General features: G+C 45.6%; 2 protein-coding genes across 5 annotated transcripts in view; one reads left to right on the top strand and one right to left on the bottom strand.

Annotated features, from left to right (window-relative positions):
• The window catches only part of DLG3 (discs large MAGUK scaffold protein 3), a 76426-nt gene extending 66909 nt beyond the window's left edge, over positions 1–9517 (top strand). For all 4 annotated transcript variants that reach the window (XM_030449027.1, XM_030449026.1, XM_030449028.1 and 1 more), the window contains 9 exons: positions 168–243; positions 831–930; positions 3699–3740; positions 4401–4451; positions 5225–5326; positions 5477–5649; positions 6157–6266; positions 7202–7293; positions 8970–9517. In XM_030449027.1, the coding sequence (XP_030304887.1) occupies positions 168–243; positions 831–930; positions 3699–3740; positions 4401–4451; positions 5225–5326; positions 5477–5649; positions 6157–6266; positions 7202–7293; positions 8970–9076 (853 nt within the window). In that variant the 3' untranslated portion in view covers positions 9077–9517. The remainder of the gene's footprint in view (positions 1–167; positions 244–830; positions 931–3698; positions 3741–4400; positions 4452–5224; positions 5327–5476; positions 5650–6156; positions 6267–7201; positions 7294–8969) is intronic.
• A 3701-nt stretch (positions 9518–13218) lies between these two features.
• The window catches only part of TEX11 (testis expressed 11), a 27464-nt gene continuing 21894 nt past the window's right edge, over positions 13219–18788 (bottom strand). Inside the window, exons 24-28 of the mRNA XM_030449397.1 lie at positions 18598–18747; positions 17348–17456; positions 16278–16398; positions 14398–14562; positions 13219–13353 (exon numbers count right to left, since the gene is read on the bottom strand). Of these exons, the coding sequence (XP_030305257.1) occupies positions 13219–13353; positions 14398–14562; positions 16278–16398; positions 17348–17456; positions 18598–18747 (680 nt within the window). The remainder of the gene's footprint in view (positions 13354–14397; positions 14563–16277; positions 16399–17347; positions 17457–18597; positions 18748–18788) is intronic.

Below are 18788 nucleotides of genomic sequence, written 5' to 3'. Positions count from 1 at the left end.
CCTTTGCCAAGACACCAGGCAGGTGGCTCCACCTCTGTTCCTCTCTAGGAAAGAGCTGCCTTTGAGCAAGGGGACCACCACCTAGGGGTGCACAGAGCAGCCAAGTGGGCTTCATGGAGGACACATGCATGGGACTAGCTCTTTCTCCCCTTTCACTTTTTAAACAGGGTGGAAAAGAAGGAGAGAGCACGGTTGAAAACGGTGAAGTTCCATGCCAGGACTGGCATGATTGAGTCCAACAGGGTAAGTGCCAAGCTAGGGCTCAGCTAGTAGCTAATAGGAGCAGGATGACCCTCAGCAGCCAGAGCTGCAGGTGTGGTGGCTGGAGCAATCCCAAAGCAATGAGCAGTGTGACTGGACCTATCCTAGGCCTGCATCTGCTTTGCATGAATCCTCTGTGACTGTGCAGGGGGTGAGCAGGGGAGCCTGGGATGGTGCAAAAGTGCTGGGGAAGGACCCTTTGGAATGGTGGGGGAGCAGAGCCCATCCTACTGCAGCCCATGACTGGGAGCTAACTGCAGGGCAGCTCATGCAGGTGAAAGTAGCAGCCCATGCCAGTTGTGCTCACTCATTGAGCAGACAAGGAAGAGAGAATGGCCTGGCTACCCCTGCAGAGCTGCTGATTGCCCCATCAGCATGCCAGCATCCCTACCACATGTTTCTCCACTCTTCGTTTATTTTTCCTGCATTACAGTTTTCATGTAATCTCCATTATTTCATTTGAGGGTAACTGCCCTGACACATGTCATTGTCTCTTCATTTTAATTTTTCCCTCACACATTAAACACCATTGTTTTTTCTGTCCTCCCTTCCATCTCTATGTTCTTCAGTCGATCAAAACGAAACATAAAAAGAGTTTCCGCCTCTCTCGAAAGTTTCCATTTTACAAGAGCAAAGAGAACCTGGTCCAGGAGAGCAGTGGACAGGAACGTAAGTAGCAGCTGGCCAGAGGGGGCAAGTGTGTGACCCTCAGATTCCCTGTCTTGGGAGGAGAGATTTGGCATGTTTCTCTAGCCAGAGGTCCTGGTATCTGCCCATGTTAGAGTTTGTGCTCCAGAGTTGTGCCAGCAGCTAGGAAGAAAACAGAGATTTAAATAAAAGTAGCTGTGGGATGGTTCTCTCATTCTATCTCATGTTCAATGTCTTCATCCTTTCATACAACCTTACACCCACCTTAACCCCTGCTCTGCCTCCCCCTGTTCTCCCCTCTCTGCTGCAGGCTCTGCTCCCTCCCACCATCTGTCAAAGGCTACTCCCCTTGTGATGAGGGGCTGGCCTCCTTCTGCAGAGCTTCTCCTGTCCCTCTCAGGGCTGAGGGGCTGGGGACATCCAGGCTGCACACCTCATCCCCCCTACAAGTTACTTGCAGCTACGTATTCATGTCTGAGAGCCTTTCCTGCAGGTTAAATCTCATGGGCATGAGGGAACCTATGCCTTTGCTGGTGAAGGAGCCACCCACCTGCAAACAAGGCACATATTTGGTAGCTGGCAGCAGATGTTGGTGGGTCCCCACCTCTCAACTGGCAGCACCCTGGGGCTCCCAGTGAAGGCAGGGGATTCAGCTTGTAGCCCCAAGTCCTGACATAAGCACCACTGGAGTGTCTTGCTAAACCAAGTCCCTCCTCCTTCCAGATGCTAAACTGCACCCATGCCTTTGGCAGCACCTAGAGAAATGCTGTCCTCACACCTCAGGGAAGAAGTGGCCAAGGCAGAGCAGTGTCTCTGCCCTGGTGCCTTCCCCTTCCAGGGCTCTTCAGGGCATGATGCAGAGGCAGGAGATTGATGCTTGGCTGCTCCTAGGGCTTTCCATCCCTCTGCTGCCATGACCTTAGCAGCCAGCGTGAGTCTGTCTTGTGGGTGAGAGTTTAGTCTGTGTCTGCTTATCTCATAGTGCCTGGACAAGACTAGGCTACATGCTCCATGCTGGAGCTGGGGATTTGCAGGAGCACTGCTCCTGGCCAGCCTTGCAGTGCAGTGATGTATTGCCCAGGAATGGGTCAGGCAACATGTCACAGACCCCCAGCTATCTCCCTGCCTATGCTCTACTGCTGTTCATCCCAGCTTGCAGTAGAGGTTTTTCAGAGCCTGTGCAAGCACTGGAGTGTGGGCAGCTGACACACAGGTGGGTAGAAACTTGCCCCTGCATTAAAAGGCTGGCTGTGCTATTTATGCCCCTAGAGAAGCTGGGCTGTTCTAGGGGAATGCAGAGGCAAGATACTGGCAAGGTATCCACCTTGACAGTACAGATGAGGCATCACAGGGAAATGCTTTTGCCCAGCCTGCTGTAACCACTTAGTGCCAGCAGATGCTGCCATGGCCACCCTGCCCTTCCCAGACCCCAGTGGCTCTTGGGGGGTCTTTGACAGAGAGGATGAGCTTGGGGTCGGGTCCAGCCACACAAGGCAAGATGTTGACAGCAGGCTGATGGCGTCAGCTCTGAAAACATTTAATCTCACTTGCAGTTGCAGCTCTGGGCCGTTTTGCACTCATGTCACTAATGCTGGTCTGGCTCTGTCTCCCCCATCACTCTGACTGCCCTCTCCCATGCTCTCTTCTTTCCTCCTCTCCCCCTTCTTGCTCTCTGTGAAATCAGGACTTCCCTGGGTTAAGTGACGATTATTACGGAACAAAGAACCTGAGTAAGTCAAACTTCAATGTGCATAGTTCACACTTTGCCACTGGCATGCCTGATGGTGCCTGGGGAATGGCTGTTCTCTGTCCATGGCAGCTGTGCTTCTCTGGGTGCAGGGAAGGAGGAGCCTCATGGGCACTGCTCCTCTGCCAGGGAATGCTGTGTCTGCCAGTGGAGGCTGCTGTGCTTGAGAAGGTGCTGCTGCTGCACGCAGGAGGGGGTGGGGGACTTTGCTTTGGGATGCTGGCCATGCCCAGGTGAGGGCTGCCTGCTCCTTACAGGGTGAGCTGTACCTCCTCATTCCCCTCTTCCTCCTTCTCCTAGCTGGACTGGCTGATGGTTTAGTGCTCGGAGACTCGAGTCACTGCCAGTGCCAGGTGGGAGGTTGCCATGACCATGAGAAGTCCCCTCTGTGTGGGGTTGGTGACAGTGTTTTGAAGCATTGCTGCCTTACTCTGGGAATCACCTACCCAGAATTGCACAATGATAGCAGGAGCCCCTCAGCTGCCCTCTGCCCCTCTGTTACCTCCTGGGCTTTGCACCCCCCACCTAGTTCAGGCAACCAGCAGCCAGCAAGTCTCTAAGCAACAGCACTGGGATCAGCCTGAGCAAGTAAAGCCCCAAATTCTGTCCCGTCTTGTCTATGTGAGTCCAAGCCCTGTCCCCAGAGGTATGTTCCCCTGTCCCTGGAGGGCTCTGCCCTCCCCTGTCCCCTTTGTGCATGCTGCACCTCCTCCTACATCCCCCCCCTCCCTGTACCCTTCTCCCCATGCACTCCATCTTCTCTTCCTTGGTCTGGGAAGCCCAGCATCTGCACATGCCTGCCCTTATTGCCTTCTCACAGAGTAGCCAAGCATCCTCCTGCATGTCCAATGTTTCCCAGCAAAGGGCAAGTGATGCCACCTGGCCCACGTGGTGCAAGCTTGTCCCAGTGGATGCTAGGGCGCTGGCTTTTCAGGAGTCTGGTGCTGCCCTGCCCTGGGTCAGTAGTGCTGGGTGACAGCCAAGGTGCCCCTGTGCCCTCTTCCCACACTCCTTCTGAAGGGAGTCTCTCGTTGCTTTGCAGAGGGCGTGACATCAAACACCAGTGACAGCGAAAGCAGTTCCAGTAAGTGTGTTTCTTGCCTGCTCTCCCATCCCTGCACCCATGTATCTGTGTGCATGTTTTGGCACTTCCATCTTGTCTTGTCCCTCTCCTGGTTCTGTTTGGAGGCTGGTCCTTCTTGCTATTGACACTGAGATACTGTGGCCTGCTCCCATCTTGGGGATGGAGGAAGCAGGGGCCAGGGTGCAGGATTGAGCCTTCCTGCTTCCCTGCTCCTGGCTGCAGGGCTCTGAATTCACAGTTCATGATGGTCACCCATCTTTGGTGCCTGTTGCAGCAAGGAATGGCCAGAAGCTGGTCCTGTAGGATAGGTGGCTTCTGGAGCCCAAGCCTGTTCAAGAGCAGGAGGGCCCAGATACGGCAAATGCCTTATCCTCAGCGGGTCTTCTAAATACCTGTGGCACACCTGATGTCTGCACCACAGAGGGGATGGTGTGTCCCAATGGGCCCCAAGCCCACAGCAGTGGGGAGGGTTAGAGGAGGCTTGATCCAGAGCTGAATAATTAATGTGGATCAGGGGCTGCTAAATGCACGCCCATCATGCTCTGTATCAGCTGAAATCCTGGTGGTGGCTGTCAGGGGCAGGTGCCAGCTCCTTGTGGCTGCAGAGGGGCTGGAAAGTTGTTGTGAGCATTCACTTGCCTCTCTTTGTTTCTGTTGCAGAAGGACAAGAGGACACCATCCTGTCATATGAGCCAGTGACACGGCAAGAAAGTAAGTCCTGGTGGTGAACTGCACTGTGCCTGCTCCAGCATGGCCACCTGTGTCTGTGGCACAGCCAGGGTGACTGGTGGGACCTCTTCCCCTCCTCTGTCATACCAGCATGATGCCAAGAGAGCAGAAGTGGAGTTTCTTTTTTGTTGTGTGCAGCAGGGGAGCCAGGTGTGCATGCTTCCTTGTGGGGCTTTCCCTGGCCTCAGTTGCCCCATTTTAATGAATTGGAAAGACTTGTGACCTGGTCTGTAAGACCAAGGGAGAGATACAGGGCTAAAAGTGATCTGGGCTTTAGTGCAGCTACCAGGGCTATGGCTCCCTTCTTTAGGTTATATCCCTGCTGCAGAGCAAACTCCCCCCAGCCCTCATTCTTTAACCCTATTCAGTGCTCAATCCCAATTCCCAGCTTTTCACAAACTGTATAGTCTCAGCCTCAATGGACTCTCCTTGCCAGAAGCTGGGTCAGAGTTTTAGGTTTCCATCTGTCCCCCATCATCCTGAAATCCTCAAGTGGTTGCCTCCAGTCCTGAGTGAGGGAGTAGCTTTGCTGATCTGTGATCCCAGAGACCTTCCCCAGGGCTGAGTCAGATGGGAAGGAGATGTTGACTGTGACCAGAACGAGATAAACTTGCATGAAAGGGACACCTTTGGGTGTCCATGTGAGCAGGAGCACGCACTGCCAGCAGGGAGAGCACAAGGTGATGCCAAAAGTGGCAGTGGGGTCAGCTGCCCATAGTGCAGATGAGGCCTCAAATTGTGGCCCTTGTTTGCAGTTCACTACGCAAGGCCGGTGATCATCCTGGGGCCGACAAAGGATAGAATCAACGACGACCTCATCTCCGAATTCCCACACAAGTTTGGTTCCTGCGTGCCACGTAAGTCCCAGCTGATGCTTGGTGCCCTTGCTGTGGGGGGGGAGAGCAGTGGCTCTGCTGCTTTCAGGGTCTGGTCTGCAGTGGCCAGGGGGGGAACGATGGAGGTTTGGGAGGGATCAATTCAGGGTTGTGATTCCCACTCTCCTCCAGACACTACCAGGCCTCGGCGCGACAACGAGGTGGACGGACAAGACTACCACTTTGTTTCATCCCGTGAGCAGATGGAGAAAGACATCCAGGACAACAAGTTTATAGAGGCTGGACAGTTCAATGACAACCTCTACGGGACCAGCATTCAGTCAGTGCGGGCAGTAGCAGAGAGGGTGAGTGTCAGGTGGAATTCCTGGGAAAGGAATGTGTGCGGTTTGAACATGGACGCATTTGGCAGTTGCCCTCCTCTCCCCATGTTGTTAACAAAGAAGGGCTGTAACCACATTAAGCAAGTGTGACGTGAGCCTCCCTCCTGTCAGGGTCCTGCCAAGCCATGTGGTTGTTTTTCTCAGCCACATTGCTCCACCTCTGTTGGACCTCTGTCATCCAAACACCACTTTAAAAAGCTGCCCTCCTTGAAGCATCGACATTTCCTCCACAGGAGTGAGTACTGGAGTACTGATGGCTTGTAAGTGGTTTCATGTGTTCAGAGAAAGACTCAGTCCCTTTGTGTTGCTGCTGTCCTGCCCTAAGCAGGCAGGAACAACTCCACTGAAGTTGGCTTGTGTCTCAGGACTCGTGTGGCTCCTCTCTTTTATAAGCACATCTGTGTGAGCAAGCTGTTTTCTTCATGGAGTAGTCTGTGTGGGTAGGTCTGATCCTGATCATCTCATTTCCAGGGGAAACACTGCATCCTGGATGTTTCTGGCAATGCTATCAAGAGGTTGCAACAAGCACAACTTTATCCCATTGCCATTTTCATCAAACCAAAATCCATTGAAGCTCTCATGTAAGTAAAACACCATGTTCTGTGTTCTGACATGGTGAGCAGCTCTAGGATGTCAGGGTTTGTATGTTTGCTGTCTCTGCTTTTTAGAAAGCAGTGGAGGTTGCTACTGATGCTGACCTTGTCCCTTAAAGGGAGCAGGATCCATTGCTGTCTCTGTGGTATCCCTCCATATCTAATGCCATGGTGCATTAAGGCTTCATGGATTGGTCCAGCTTAAAGCCCTCATTCACCCCAAAGAGGAAATTTCCATGGGATATCTAAAAATACTTCCAAATGTAACTTGCTCCCCTGGGCCCTGAGCGCAGCCAGGAGAGCTGCAGATAGCCTGTAGTGGTGGATCACAGCTGAATGGTGGCCGAGCTAGGACAGCCCTGGGGAGCAGAGAGAGATTTCCTGTGTGCCTTCTGCTTATCCTGCTGCTCCTGGCCTTGGGGCAGGCTAGAAAGGATGCAAGAGTTGAGCTCGCAAACTCTTCTGAGCAGCAGCAGAGAGTGTCTTATCAGTGAGAAGATGTGGTAGCAAGAGGTGGGCTCTGAGATCAGGAAAGACTCTGCTGGCATCAGTCCAGAAGTGGTTGAATTGCTTCTTTGAGTGTCATATGAAGAAGAGGGATCCGAGACAACAAAGGTGGTGACAGGCTCTGGAAAAGCAGGGAGACTCCTGCAGTGGTCTTGCAAATTCAGAGTAGTGTCTGGATTCGAGTTTACTTACGTGTTATGGTGAAATGGGGTTGAACTATTGGAAGCTGAGATGAAGTGCCAAGGCAGCAAGGAGCAAATGGGAAAGGGGTATGCCTTTGGGAGCTGGATCTGGCACAGCTTTCCCTCCTGGTATGCAGAGGCTTCCCAGGCACCCTATGGTGCCCCTATGGGCTATTTTTGCTTTGGTTCATTGCTAAGAAAAAGAGATCAGTTTCTATTTTTTGAACATGGCAGGGAGATGAACCGGAGACAGACGTATGAACAGGCCAACAAGGTCTTTGATAAAGCCATGAAACTTGAGCAAGAGTTTGGAGAGTATTTTACAGGTGAGTGTCCTAAGCAGGCTTCTATCTGTTTTATTTTATTTTTCCAGTTGGCAGCTGTGAGGTCTCTACCTGGACTTTCTTGCTGCAAGGTCTCTACCCGCACTTTCTTGCTGCAAGGTCATGCAAAAATGTCCAGTTTCATCAAAGCAAAAAAGAAACGGCATTTTGCCAGCAGGGCTCTGCAACGTGACTGCTCTAAGATCAGTGGATAAGAGTAACCCAGCTCTAGAAAAGCAGACATGTTTGTGAAAGCTTATTGCCAATTTTAATAATAAAAAAAAATCTCTAGGCAGGGGAAGCACAGCATAGATTCAGGGTGCTACAAGGCTAGAGGAAATAAAACTATTGCTCTGGGGAGAAGGGAGTGTTCTCAAAAAGAGCAAAGGTAAGAAATTTGTTACAAAACATCTCCCAAAAAAAGACTGGAATTTTGGCTGGCTACCTAAGTAGTCTTTGCTGAAGAGCCAAATCAGGGCTGCCTAGCACTTTGGGCCTGCAGAGATGAGCTGCTCATGACACAGGCATCCTTGTGCATTAAGGAACATGATTTGTTACATGATTAATTCATGAAAGGCTCAGGCAGATGAAGAGGCAGAGAAGCTGTTTTCCTGTCTTTCCCTCAGCAACTATTTCTTCTAATGCTGAGGAGTGATAATCCTGCCAAGCCTTTTATTACCTTCCTAACAACTACCAGGAAAAATCCCAAGCAGAGCAATTTCCAAAAACAGATCTCAGATGAGAAATGCATTGGTACAAACAGGGTAAAAGCTTTCCCCAGACCTCCTGTCCTGGGCTGTACAGAGCTGCCAGCTGTTCTTCCAGAAAGAGCACAAAGGAACTGCATGCTGTGGTTTTGCCAGAACCTCAGCATGCCACAATGTGCTTGGACAATGAGTTTGAAGTTGACCCGGGGAGGAAATGTTCATGGCTGAACCCTGCTGTTGAAGTGGGTGTTGAATGGGTAATGGACAGACAGTTGCTGCAGCAAGTTCTGTGCCAGAAATATCATAAAGGCACAGAGCTGCTGGAGGATGGTCCGTGTCATCTTCTGGTGTAAGCACATTTGAGTGCTTCATGTTATGCCAGTACTAAACAGCCAGACTTTTGCTGATCTTTAAGAGATTTAACTGCTGGGAGCAACAGGCACAAGCTGGCCTTGTCCAGCCTGGCAGTGCTGCCATTCCCACCCCACAGCAGAGGAAGCAACAAAGACAAGAAGCCCTCAGAAGCTGACTGGAGGGTATGGACAAATCTGACACCTCAGGGTATGTGCTCAGTGCAGAGCAGCTAATCCTCCTCAAGCCCTTCCACTCACCATGGTGGAGGAGCTGCATTGCTGGGGCCAGCTGCCTCCAGCCTCAGCAGAGCAGCATGACACAGTTTGCAAAGCTGATTAACAGCCTGTTGTGGAGAACCCAATTGGCACTTCACAGGTATGGGAAGCTCTCCTAGCATGGGATCAGCTCTCACTAATACCCTTGGACATGCTGGGTTAACCCTCTGTGTCATCATGTGCCTGTTTCAGCTCCTTTGACACGAGTTGTGTCATTCATTAATTGTTAGCTGTGCCATGCCATCCCCTTTGGTGCAGAGTGAAGGCCCTTCTTGTAGATCACGGCAGGGAATGTGCAGAACTGCCTGATGCTCAAGGTCTTGCTTGTTCTCTCCTCTTCCAGCAATTGTACAAGGAGATTCTCTTGAAGAGATTTACAGCAAAATCAAACAGATCATTGAAGACCAGTCCGGGCACTACATCTGGATCCCATCCCCAGAGAAACTCTGAAGATGCCCCCCCACCTGCTTCCCCATGAGCAGAAGATCTCTGGAGTCCCACCCAAGCTCTCTGCCCGAGGTTGAGGGGGATATGAAAACTATTCCTGCTCCCTTTTTTAGATTGTCACAAAATTGAGTTTTCTAGTCCTGTTTCTTTCGTTGGGATGAACTCATTCATCACTTGACTGTTCCCACTGTTCCTGCATGGACCTTCCCATTGCTCCATTAGAGACACATGAGAACCCATTCAAAGTCTTCTTTTTATTATTATTAACTAAACCAAGAATCAAGATGGGAGGAGTTAGCTAAGGACTAACATAAGAAACAAGTGAAACAATGAACTCTGAGCACACAAGGTAGCATCAGAGCTCCAGGGGCATTTTTCCAAGTGTGACTGTCTAGCAATTCATAACAGTGTGACAGGAAGGCAGCAGAAAGCATTTTATTTATCTGTATATGTAATTTATATATAATATATAGAGAGATATTATATATATATTATATATATATGTATGTGGACTAGGAAACCTGAGGGACCTCTCTTAAAATGTGTTGTATTATTTCAAGGATCTTTCAGTTACTCTGTCCCAGACGCTGGGTTTAGGGAGTCCATTTGGGCAGAAAGCAAGCAAAATGGTACCAGGTGCTTCAGAATATCTTCCTTTGGGGCCAATCTCCTGCCAGCCAGCCTGGGTCTGAGACAGAGCAGAGACTGCTACATTGCCTGTACAGAAGGGACCAGGGGTCCAGAGTAACACAGCAAGGAGCAGCAGTGGATCTGAATGAAGCTGAAAGACAGAAGTTGAGCAGGAGGCTGCAGAGCAAGAGAATGGATGATACTAAATTGCACATTGTTTTCCACATCACCTTATGTGTTTGCATGAGAGGTTTCCTTTTGGTTCTATTTTTTTTAAGCTGATTTTAAACCAAAACCACATTGTGTTACTGTGTCGGCTTTTTCTTTTTTCATTATTCTTTTTTTTTTTTTTTCCTCTTGTTAATGAACTGAATGGGTATAAAATCCAGTTTTTTAACTTGTATTTTATGCTGACTCTATTGTAAATAGAATCTAGGTCTGCAGTGTTTACTTAGGAAATACTCAACCATCCACATGCAACAAACATAAATGCTGTCCTGTGTTGCTGTGGAAAACCTGGGACATTGGGTTGGCCCTGTACCTGTTGGTGTTGGTGAAATGACCCGTTCTACCTTGCAGCAGCATGCTGGCATTTCCTTCTGCATTATCCACTGGCAGGAAAAGCCTCCAGCTGTGCCTTGGGGATGGACACTCACACTTTTCCTAATCAGTAACAAAATTGAAAAACTTGCTCTCCTCCCTGCTTCATGGGAACTTCCCAGCTCTGCTGCAGGGAGGTTTTAGTGGTCTCTTCCATCAAAGCAGGGACTTTGCTTGGTGGTCTGGGAGCAGGACAAGTGAATGTGTGGCTGCCTCACCTGGTTCTGCCTCTGGCATGTCTGCATAAATCATTTCTGAGCTTGGGCTGTCCTCCCTCTCTCAGTAACACCTCAGCACCCTGAATTGTGTGCCCTGTGCTCACAGGTCTGTGGGGCAGGGGCTGCAGAGCTGCACCCATCTGCTGTGGACAGGGAGTTTTCAAGGGAGGCAACTTGGTGCTGAGAGAGTTGGCCCTAAGTTGAGAATGTCTTTGAGGACTTGTTGGCTTCCACACTTGAGTGGGAAACAGAGCCTTGTGTGAAGGTGGGAGGGAGCTCAAGCAGCATTTTGAGAAGGAGCCGTGTTGCTGGGTACTCACAGCACAGATAGAAAAGAGCTCCCACCTGAAGAAGAACTGGTGAGTGCTGTTACCAAGCACCAGAACAAAGGAAATCACCATACAAAGACGAGCAGGTAAGTCTTGGCCTGTCCCCCCCCCTGTTTTATAGGGATAAGTGAACACACAGGGTGCTGGTCCTGTTTCCTGCAGATAAGAGTTATCAGTGTGTCAGTTGGTGTGTGGTGAACATAGGCCACGGTTTTCAGTAGGAATGAGAAATGCTGTAGGAGTATCCATGGTGAGAAGCTGTCTTTGTCCTGCACCACAAGAAGCCCTGCAGGGACTGAGCAGCTTCCTGGGACAGCAAACACTGCTGCAGAAGAGATGTGGCTGGGGAGCTGGAAGGATTCTGCTCTCAGTGGGACCAACCATGAAGGAGCAAACTTTGGCAAAGGATTTCTGTTCAGCATCAATTCCCCTCCTCTGCTGATCTTGCTTTGGCTCCTATAAACGTCAGTTCCTGAAGAAGTGAAGTAAGTGAAAAAGTCTCACTGTTCCTGTCTTTTTTTTTTTTCCCCCCCCTAGTAGCTCGTCTCCCTCTCATCAAGATACATGGAGGAAAAGATGATGTACTCCATGGGACAGCAGACAGTACCAAATTGATCATGAGGATCCTGGTTGGTTGCCTTGAATGCCATGAATATATTTTGGGTCATGGCTTGAATTTGCTTTATAAATACAGATCTAATACTAGGGTTTATGTGCTCCTACAGAATTGTTCCTGTATTGGATATAAAGACAGTTAATACAAAGCATCTTTTTACAGTTTAACATGAGATTTAGACATATTTCAATATTTTTATATTGTCTCTTTTTTTTTTTCCTTCTAAAACTGCACACAGGAGAAGTAAAGTGAGACATTAGGGAACAGGGATGTTGACAATGACATTGGCATCATTCTGCCACCACCCTGCTGTTAGTGGCCCTGTTCTCTGTCTGAGTGGGTTTTAATAATCTGGTTCTAAGTAAAATATATTTTTAAATTTCAAAAATAAAATTAGTCTTAATCTCAAACTGGATAATCATGGCTTAAAGACACTGCTGTTCCCTAGCCCTGCTTTCTGTGTAGTATTTGTAAAGAATAAGCAGCAAAACATTTTTAGCTCTCTATTAAGCAGAAGAGGACTTGAAACGACTGTTAGTGTCCCTCAGGGTGAATATCCTCTTAAAGAAACAGTAAAATAATCCACTTAGAAAATATATATCCAGTTCCAGGGCAAATATAAATGTGGTTTATCACACAGAAGACATAATATACCATCTTTTACTTTGTCCTGCCTTGCACCTGCTCACTGTAGTGCAGCAGCCTGAACTGAAAAGGAATCAGTGATACCTACCTCATTTTCTAAGCAGGCAAGTTGTAGCCTAAATATGCACTTTTTGCTCAAGCACCCTATCAGCCTTTTTCAAAAAAACAAAACAAAATGCAATGTAACAAAAGACAGAAAACACCTGAGTGTTATTTAGGCTCTGCTAGAACTTACAGCACTGGTCCCCAAGCATTCAAAGGGCTTTACTGGAGCACAAGTGTTGCTCCCTTCCATTCCACTCCACTCCACTCCACTCACTTTTCCTTCAAAAGAAGGGCTGGGTGCATTGGAAGATGGACACATGCATGTAGAATGCAACCATAATTTGTCCCCCAGAGTTAAGACACCAAGAGGTATCACAGAGCACATCTATGCCACAGTACAGAACACTCAGACCATGTTTTCTGACTTTTGAACCTGCTGGTGAAACTCACTTTTCCTGCTGAATTTCAGGTGGGAGATACTGCTTCAATCCAGCTGCACCAAGACACATCCATTTACCAGCCTGTGGTGTTTTTGTGTATTTGGAGGGGGGATTTCATGCTGAACTGTGACTTGTGTGTTTCAGTTAGTAGCTTAAAGTAGCAATACCTACTCAAAGCTTTAGCTTTTTCTATGAAAAAGCTTTTAGCTTTTTCTTTTTTATCCTAACTCACTTGTGAAGCTGGCAAACAGCTCTGAACTCTTATCCATACAAAAAAACTAAACAAAATGATAAATATTTATGCAATAAGGCAGCTACGGCATCCAAATTAGATGCCTGGTCTTGGAATATTTTTATTTCTCTCACTGCCACTTGCTACTAAAATCAGGTATTTAAACCAATCAGTTACACAGCAGCAGATGCAGCTCATGAAACACTTAAGTATTTATTTCTAAATGTTACACAGCTCCAGAAAATTAAAATTCCCTAGAGGAAAACAAATACATTTATTCAATTAACACTTCCTAAAATCTACATAACTTAACTGGCAACACAAAGCAGACACTGGTTCCTTTCCAACTATTTCAGGGACCCTATGCCTTCACAGGGGTAATGGCCTCTTTTATTCAGCAAAACGTTTCCAAGAGACTCTGCTGTCCTCCTTTTTGCAGTTGTGGTTGTCATTTTCATCTTCATTTGGAATAAAAACTTTCACTCTGTCCAATTTGTCCAGAACCTCACTATAAAGACGAATCATCTGGAGAACATAAGCACAGTTGGCAACACAGATAAATAAAGTTGTATCATTCAACTAGATAATGCAAGAAAGTGACAGGCAACAGGAGCAAGGAGACTACCATCAGCTTCTAAACCTGAAATTTCAGATTGCTGTAAAGATTTTGGCAGAGATTTAAATGTAGTGGTTTAAGAGGAAGGGGGAAAAAAATTAGTGCAACCTAAAAAAGGTGGGTTTTATTTATACCCACCTTTATATATATTTATATTATATATTTATTTATATGACAAAAAGCAGTTTATAGCTGAGTCTTTCATCAGTGAATAAACCTATTCACAGAGTAACAAAATGGTTGAATTTGGAAGGGAGTGATCTCAATTTTTATTGTCTTAACTGATGTACTTAAAATGGTATAAAAGCTGCAACTAGCTCTTGATTGCCCAGCTCACAGATAAGAGAATGAATGATGCTGCCATACACCAGCCAGGCTGCACTGTGTTCCAATCAAGGTAGGAACACAGCCAAAAACTGTAGAGAGAAGCTTACTTGTCAAGAGCAAGAAAAAGTGTCATTGCTTTCTAGAGAGGTATTAGACAAGGAATTTCTCCCTCTCAGAAAGTAGTTAAGCCACACCTAGAAACATGAGCTTTAATTATTTTATTCACATCATCTTAAACACTACTGATAAGGCATCAGATTATACCAGAAATCTAACTTGAAAGTATTCATACAACAACTGATTTAAGTGAACTGGTACAGCACCGTGACTTTAGTGAAAGCAGGCAAGGTACAAGGGTTCTCTCATGGTCACAAAAAGTCAGAATTTTGTTTCAAGTCACCCATTTACAAGATCTTTCCAGTAAAAAGTCACTACACTACTCTACTGTCTGTCAAAAGTTTCCTGGCCTCACTTTGAAAAAAGTCTTTTAGCACCAAACTCCCTCAAAATATTTAGGTACAATGCATCTCCTGATCAGCTGTAGCAGTTTCTTCACCCAGAACCACATCTCAAATTCAGGCCACACATCCAATCCCACATCCTCAAATCCATCTGCTCACACTTACATGGCCTTCATAGCTTTTCTTCAGAGATCCTAAGTGACTGAGGAAACGCATTCCCAGGCCACACCACTGCTCAGCTTCTTTATATTTACCAATGGTGTACTGAAATATTCCTGTATTCCAGGCTCTTGTCATCAACCAAAGGATCTCCATCTCTGGGTAAGCATCCTGGAGTAACAAACAACAAGCAGCAGCTCATCAGAAAGTAGACTCTTAACTTTAAACCTGGCCAACAAAGACTACGTTAAGATTTAGAGTGGGAAAATAGTGTTGGGATTTTTTCTCTTATTGAAAGCACAATTCCTGCAGAGCCATCCTGTACCCCACAGTACATCTGTACTGCTATCAAACAGCTTTTTTTCAGTAAGTCATGCTGCAATTACCCATTGGTAGGTCAGAAAATACAATTCTGTGGGTCTGGGAATGATGCTAGAATGGGAGTATGGCTTCCAGCAGTCTATCTGCAAACAGCCTGAACTCAATGCCACAGCATTCTCCCTTTTATTCACTCAGTACTGAACAGCAGGACACAAGTGCTCACTACAGATTAGAAGCAGCAGTCCTTATGTCTTCAGAATTTCTCCAAGCACTGTGGCAATGGCTTGCTAGAGTTAACATTACACTTACAACTAGAGAACAGAAACCAGAGCACTTTGAACCTGGGGAGGAACTGATACATTTTGGGACAAGAACAAAAAATTCCTAATTTGTTATGCAAATCCTTAAGGGGAGGCTAGAAGAACTCCTTTTCCCTCTTTGATAGATACTTCTCATCCTAAGTAAGAAGGTCCAGAGCAAATTTCTTAACTGCAGCATCCATTTCTGAGTAGGAGTTACAAATCATGAGCAGTGTACCAGATAAACATACTGCTGTGATGGTCCAATGTCTTTCTCCTAGCATGGTACCAATTAGTACCCACTGCCATAAGCAAGACTTTCTACTGCTGTGAAATTCTGCTGTTATGTCAGTCTGCATTAACATTTTAATTTGTTTGAATGCCTCAATGAAAATGTTATCAATGTTATAGATTAGAATTTTGGTGAAAGGCAGGCATGAATGTGGACACATTTTTTTTCTTGAAGTCAGGAGTAGCACATTTATATGTCACTTTTACCAAAAAAAGACACATGCAAATCTGGCTGAAGAAACAGCCATGCAGTGGAACAAAGTATTGGAAACACAGTATTGGTTTCATTAGTCCTGAACAGGAACATTCCCTGATTTTTACCTAGAAATTCTACATAGAAATGTCTGGCTTCCTCAGTATAACTGCCCTCACTGTACAGCACTATGCATCAGGTCTGAAAGGAGCACCAAAAATGCTTACTGAAAGATTTTGCTCTCCATTTACCTGTCTGCACATAAACAAGGCACGTGGTGCCACAAGTACAGACAGCACAGGAATCTATTTCTAGGCCATTTGGAAAAAAATAATAATGTATAAAGTCCCAAATGCATTTAACAAAACAGAGCTGAGAAGAACAGCAAGACTGATATCCAAATTTTAGCTGGCTTTAAAGTGATGTGGAAAAGTAAACCACATTAAAAAAAAACAAACAAATATATTCAGAATGTAGAAAGCAAGAGAAAGAAAGATGGATCTTATAACTCAAGATGTTTCTAAAACAGGCACTGAAAATTTGGCATTAAATGTCTCTTAAAAAGGCCTGACAATACTCCAGGCAATTAACTACTCAGTTATAAATATCTAAGAGCCATTTCCTTGTGGTAATTTCATTGCACCTTTTACAGAAGACACCTTGGATGCTCCACATATAACACTACAAAACATTCAGTCTGCTATTATTCTCAGTCTGGTGTATATATTTTTTTAATGTGGTCAGGATCATCTCCCAACCTCTTCTTCTCCTGTTCAACTTACTGTGCTGCTGACTACACTAAGAGCATCCTCAAAGTAGCCCCACACTTCCTGCAGGACACAGGCATCCAAGTCGGTTAATCCAGTTGGCAAAGTAAGATTAATCAAACTATTTAAGCATTTGCTGAGAATTGAAACAGAGCAAAAGAGGAAATAAATACCATGTACACAAACAGCTACTTTTTAGTATCAGCAGCACACTAACTTTTATCTCTCTGACTGCTAGACACACATGGTCACTTTGGCATTTCCTACACTCACGTTCTTATGGCAGAAAACCACATTTTCCTAGTCTCAGATCTCATTCATATGAACTATGCAAAAAAAAAAAAAAAAAAGACAAGAGTAGCAATATTTTCATTGCTGGGCTCTAAAGTAATGCAAAAAGAGAGACATAGTATTTTTAGGGTGCTACACATGATGGTGAGGAAAAAGTACTTCTTCTAACTTCACCAAGAAGAACTAAGCAGTCAGCATCCCCTTAAAACCAGTAACATGTACATGGTTTCTGAACACAGGTCTTCCCTTCTCAGTGTGAAAGGAGACAGGCAGTACTTTTGCCCAGCTGTTACTGCAATGAAATCAGCAAGGAGGAAAAAAATCCTTTATAAGTGCAAGAGAAGGACACACACCAGGCTGTTTTTTCAGAGTTCCCAAGGTACAGCTGTTACAGAGCCAGTTACCCAGGAAAATAAATCACATTATGACACCATAGCACTAACTGACAACTCAGGGCTTTCTTCTCAGCCCTTAATTTCTCGTCACTTGATTGTCTTTAAAATATCTAGCTCACTACTGCAAAGTAACATTTGAACTTAACACCTCCCTCATAAAAAAGCCAGAGAAGTCTTCTGGACCCAATTTTAATTTTCCTTCCTCAGTGGATTACTTTATTGGAAATACAACTGTTTCAGAAAATATGCCAAATAAATAAATTACAGTCATAGTTGAGAGGTACAGTTAGGCCAGCAAGAAGTGGAACCCTGCACATAAGCTAAAATCCACTTTTTTCAAATTGGAGGCTTTACTCCCTGTCACATTTCCAGTCATGGCAAAGCTGTGATAACACTAACCTAAATTTCACAGCATCAATGACAGTCTGCTTTCTGTGAAGGTTTAGTGCACTCCTGAGAGCTCTCTTACACAGTACAGGATATCGAGCTGGAGCTTCCATTGCTAATGCTTAAAAGTAAAACAAAATAGAGAAGAAAAAGAAATTACTGAAACCAGACTTCATTGTCATTGGTCATTAAAATAAAACTGTGGCATGTTGCCAGATCCCTTGTGATAAATAACAGCAGAGATTTGTTTAATGCCTGCACTGGCCACAAGCTAGTGTTTCTCTAATACCTTCTTACTGTGCACATCATCAGTGAAGACCACAAGCAAGAAGGACACGTGATTTCATAATTTACAAGTACCTGAATTGCTGTTTACTTCTGGTGAAGTAACCCAAACACATTGTGGGGTCTGGTGGTGTCTAAAGTAAACAGTATTGTTTTGTTTGTCTCTGGATTGAAAAATTAGGCTGGAGCTGAATGTCAGCAGTTTTCCAAGCTCTGGTGTGTCTACCCTCAAGACCAGGGAGATAAATAGGTGTTTATGCAACCCTACAGAATCCTCAAGATGAGCCATGGTAATTCGAAAATTTAAATTAAAAAAAAAAATTTAAATTAAAATTAATTTAAAAAGAGACTGGATGTGGCACTCAGTGCCATGGTCTAGCAACCGCAACGGTGGTTCAAGGGTTGGACTTGATGATCTCTGAGGTCCCTTCCAACCCAGCCAATTCTATGATTCTATGATTCTATGAAATTTTACTCCTCTTCCTTGGATCTAACATGAAATTCTAAAGGAGACATGACTAGGATCTTGTGATGAAAGTATAGTACAGTAAAAAAAGTGCTATTTAAAAATTCACAACACTAACTTTAGAGTTGAAAGTGCCTATCTATCCAAAGTTCACATCCTAAAAATTCTGTACTAGGGAATGAATCAGCTAGGATCATTCTCTGGCCTTTAACAGCCTGGAGCTTGTAAAAGTTTACCAGAATCACTTTTGCCAGACTCACAACTTAGACAAATATCTCGGGGTCTAGAAATGGATGGATGTCACAAATTTCTGGTCCATCATCCAGGTAATCTCCTAATGTTGCTGAGATCCTAAGCATCTTTGCCTATATATATATATACATATATATATATAAAAATATATATAGTTATATGCATTTCCTGCATGCTGCACAATACCTGATAACCCCAAATGAACAAATGCTGTTTTTCACAATTTGAAGAACTCTGAAAGTGCAAATGCAGTTCTTACATGCAATGATTTCTAGAGTCTTGACCTCTATTTGTGGCTGCTCCCATACTGACTCCATAAGGTTGTAGAGTGTTGGATCATTCAGTTTGGATCTGGCTTCAAATTCATAAAGCAGCAACAATGTGTCTGTTGGGTCTTTAGCAAAATCTCCTACAGAAGAGACAAAACTGCCTGTATGTAGTGATCTGTTT

This window comes from Calypte anna, chromosome 4 (assembly GCF_003957555.1).
Source record: "Calypte anna isolate BGI_N300 chromosome 4, bCalAnn1_v1.p, whole genome shotgun sequence".
Taxonomy (NCBI): Eukaryota; Metazoa; Chordata; class Aves; order Apodiformes; family Trochilidae; genus Calypte; species Calypte anna.
This window is presented reverse-complemented; position numbering and strand designations above follow the sequence as displayed.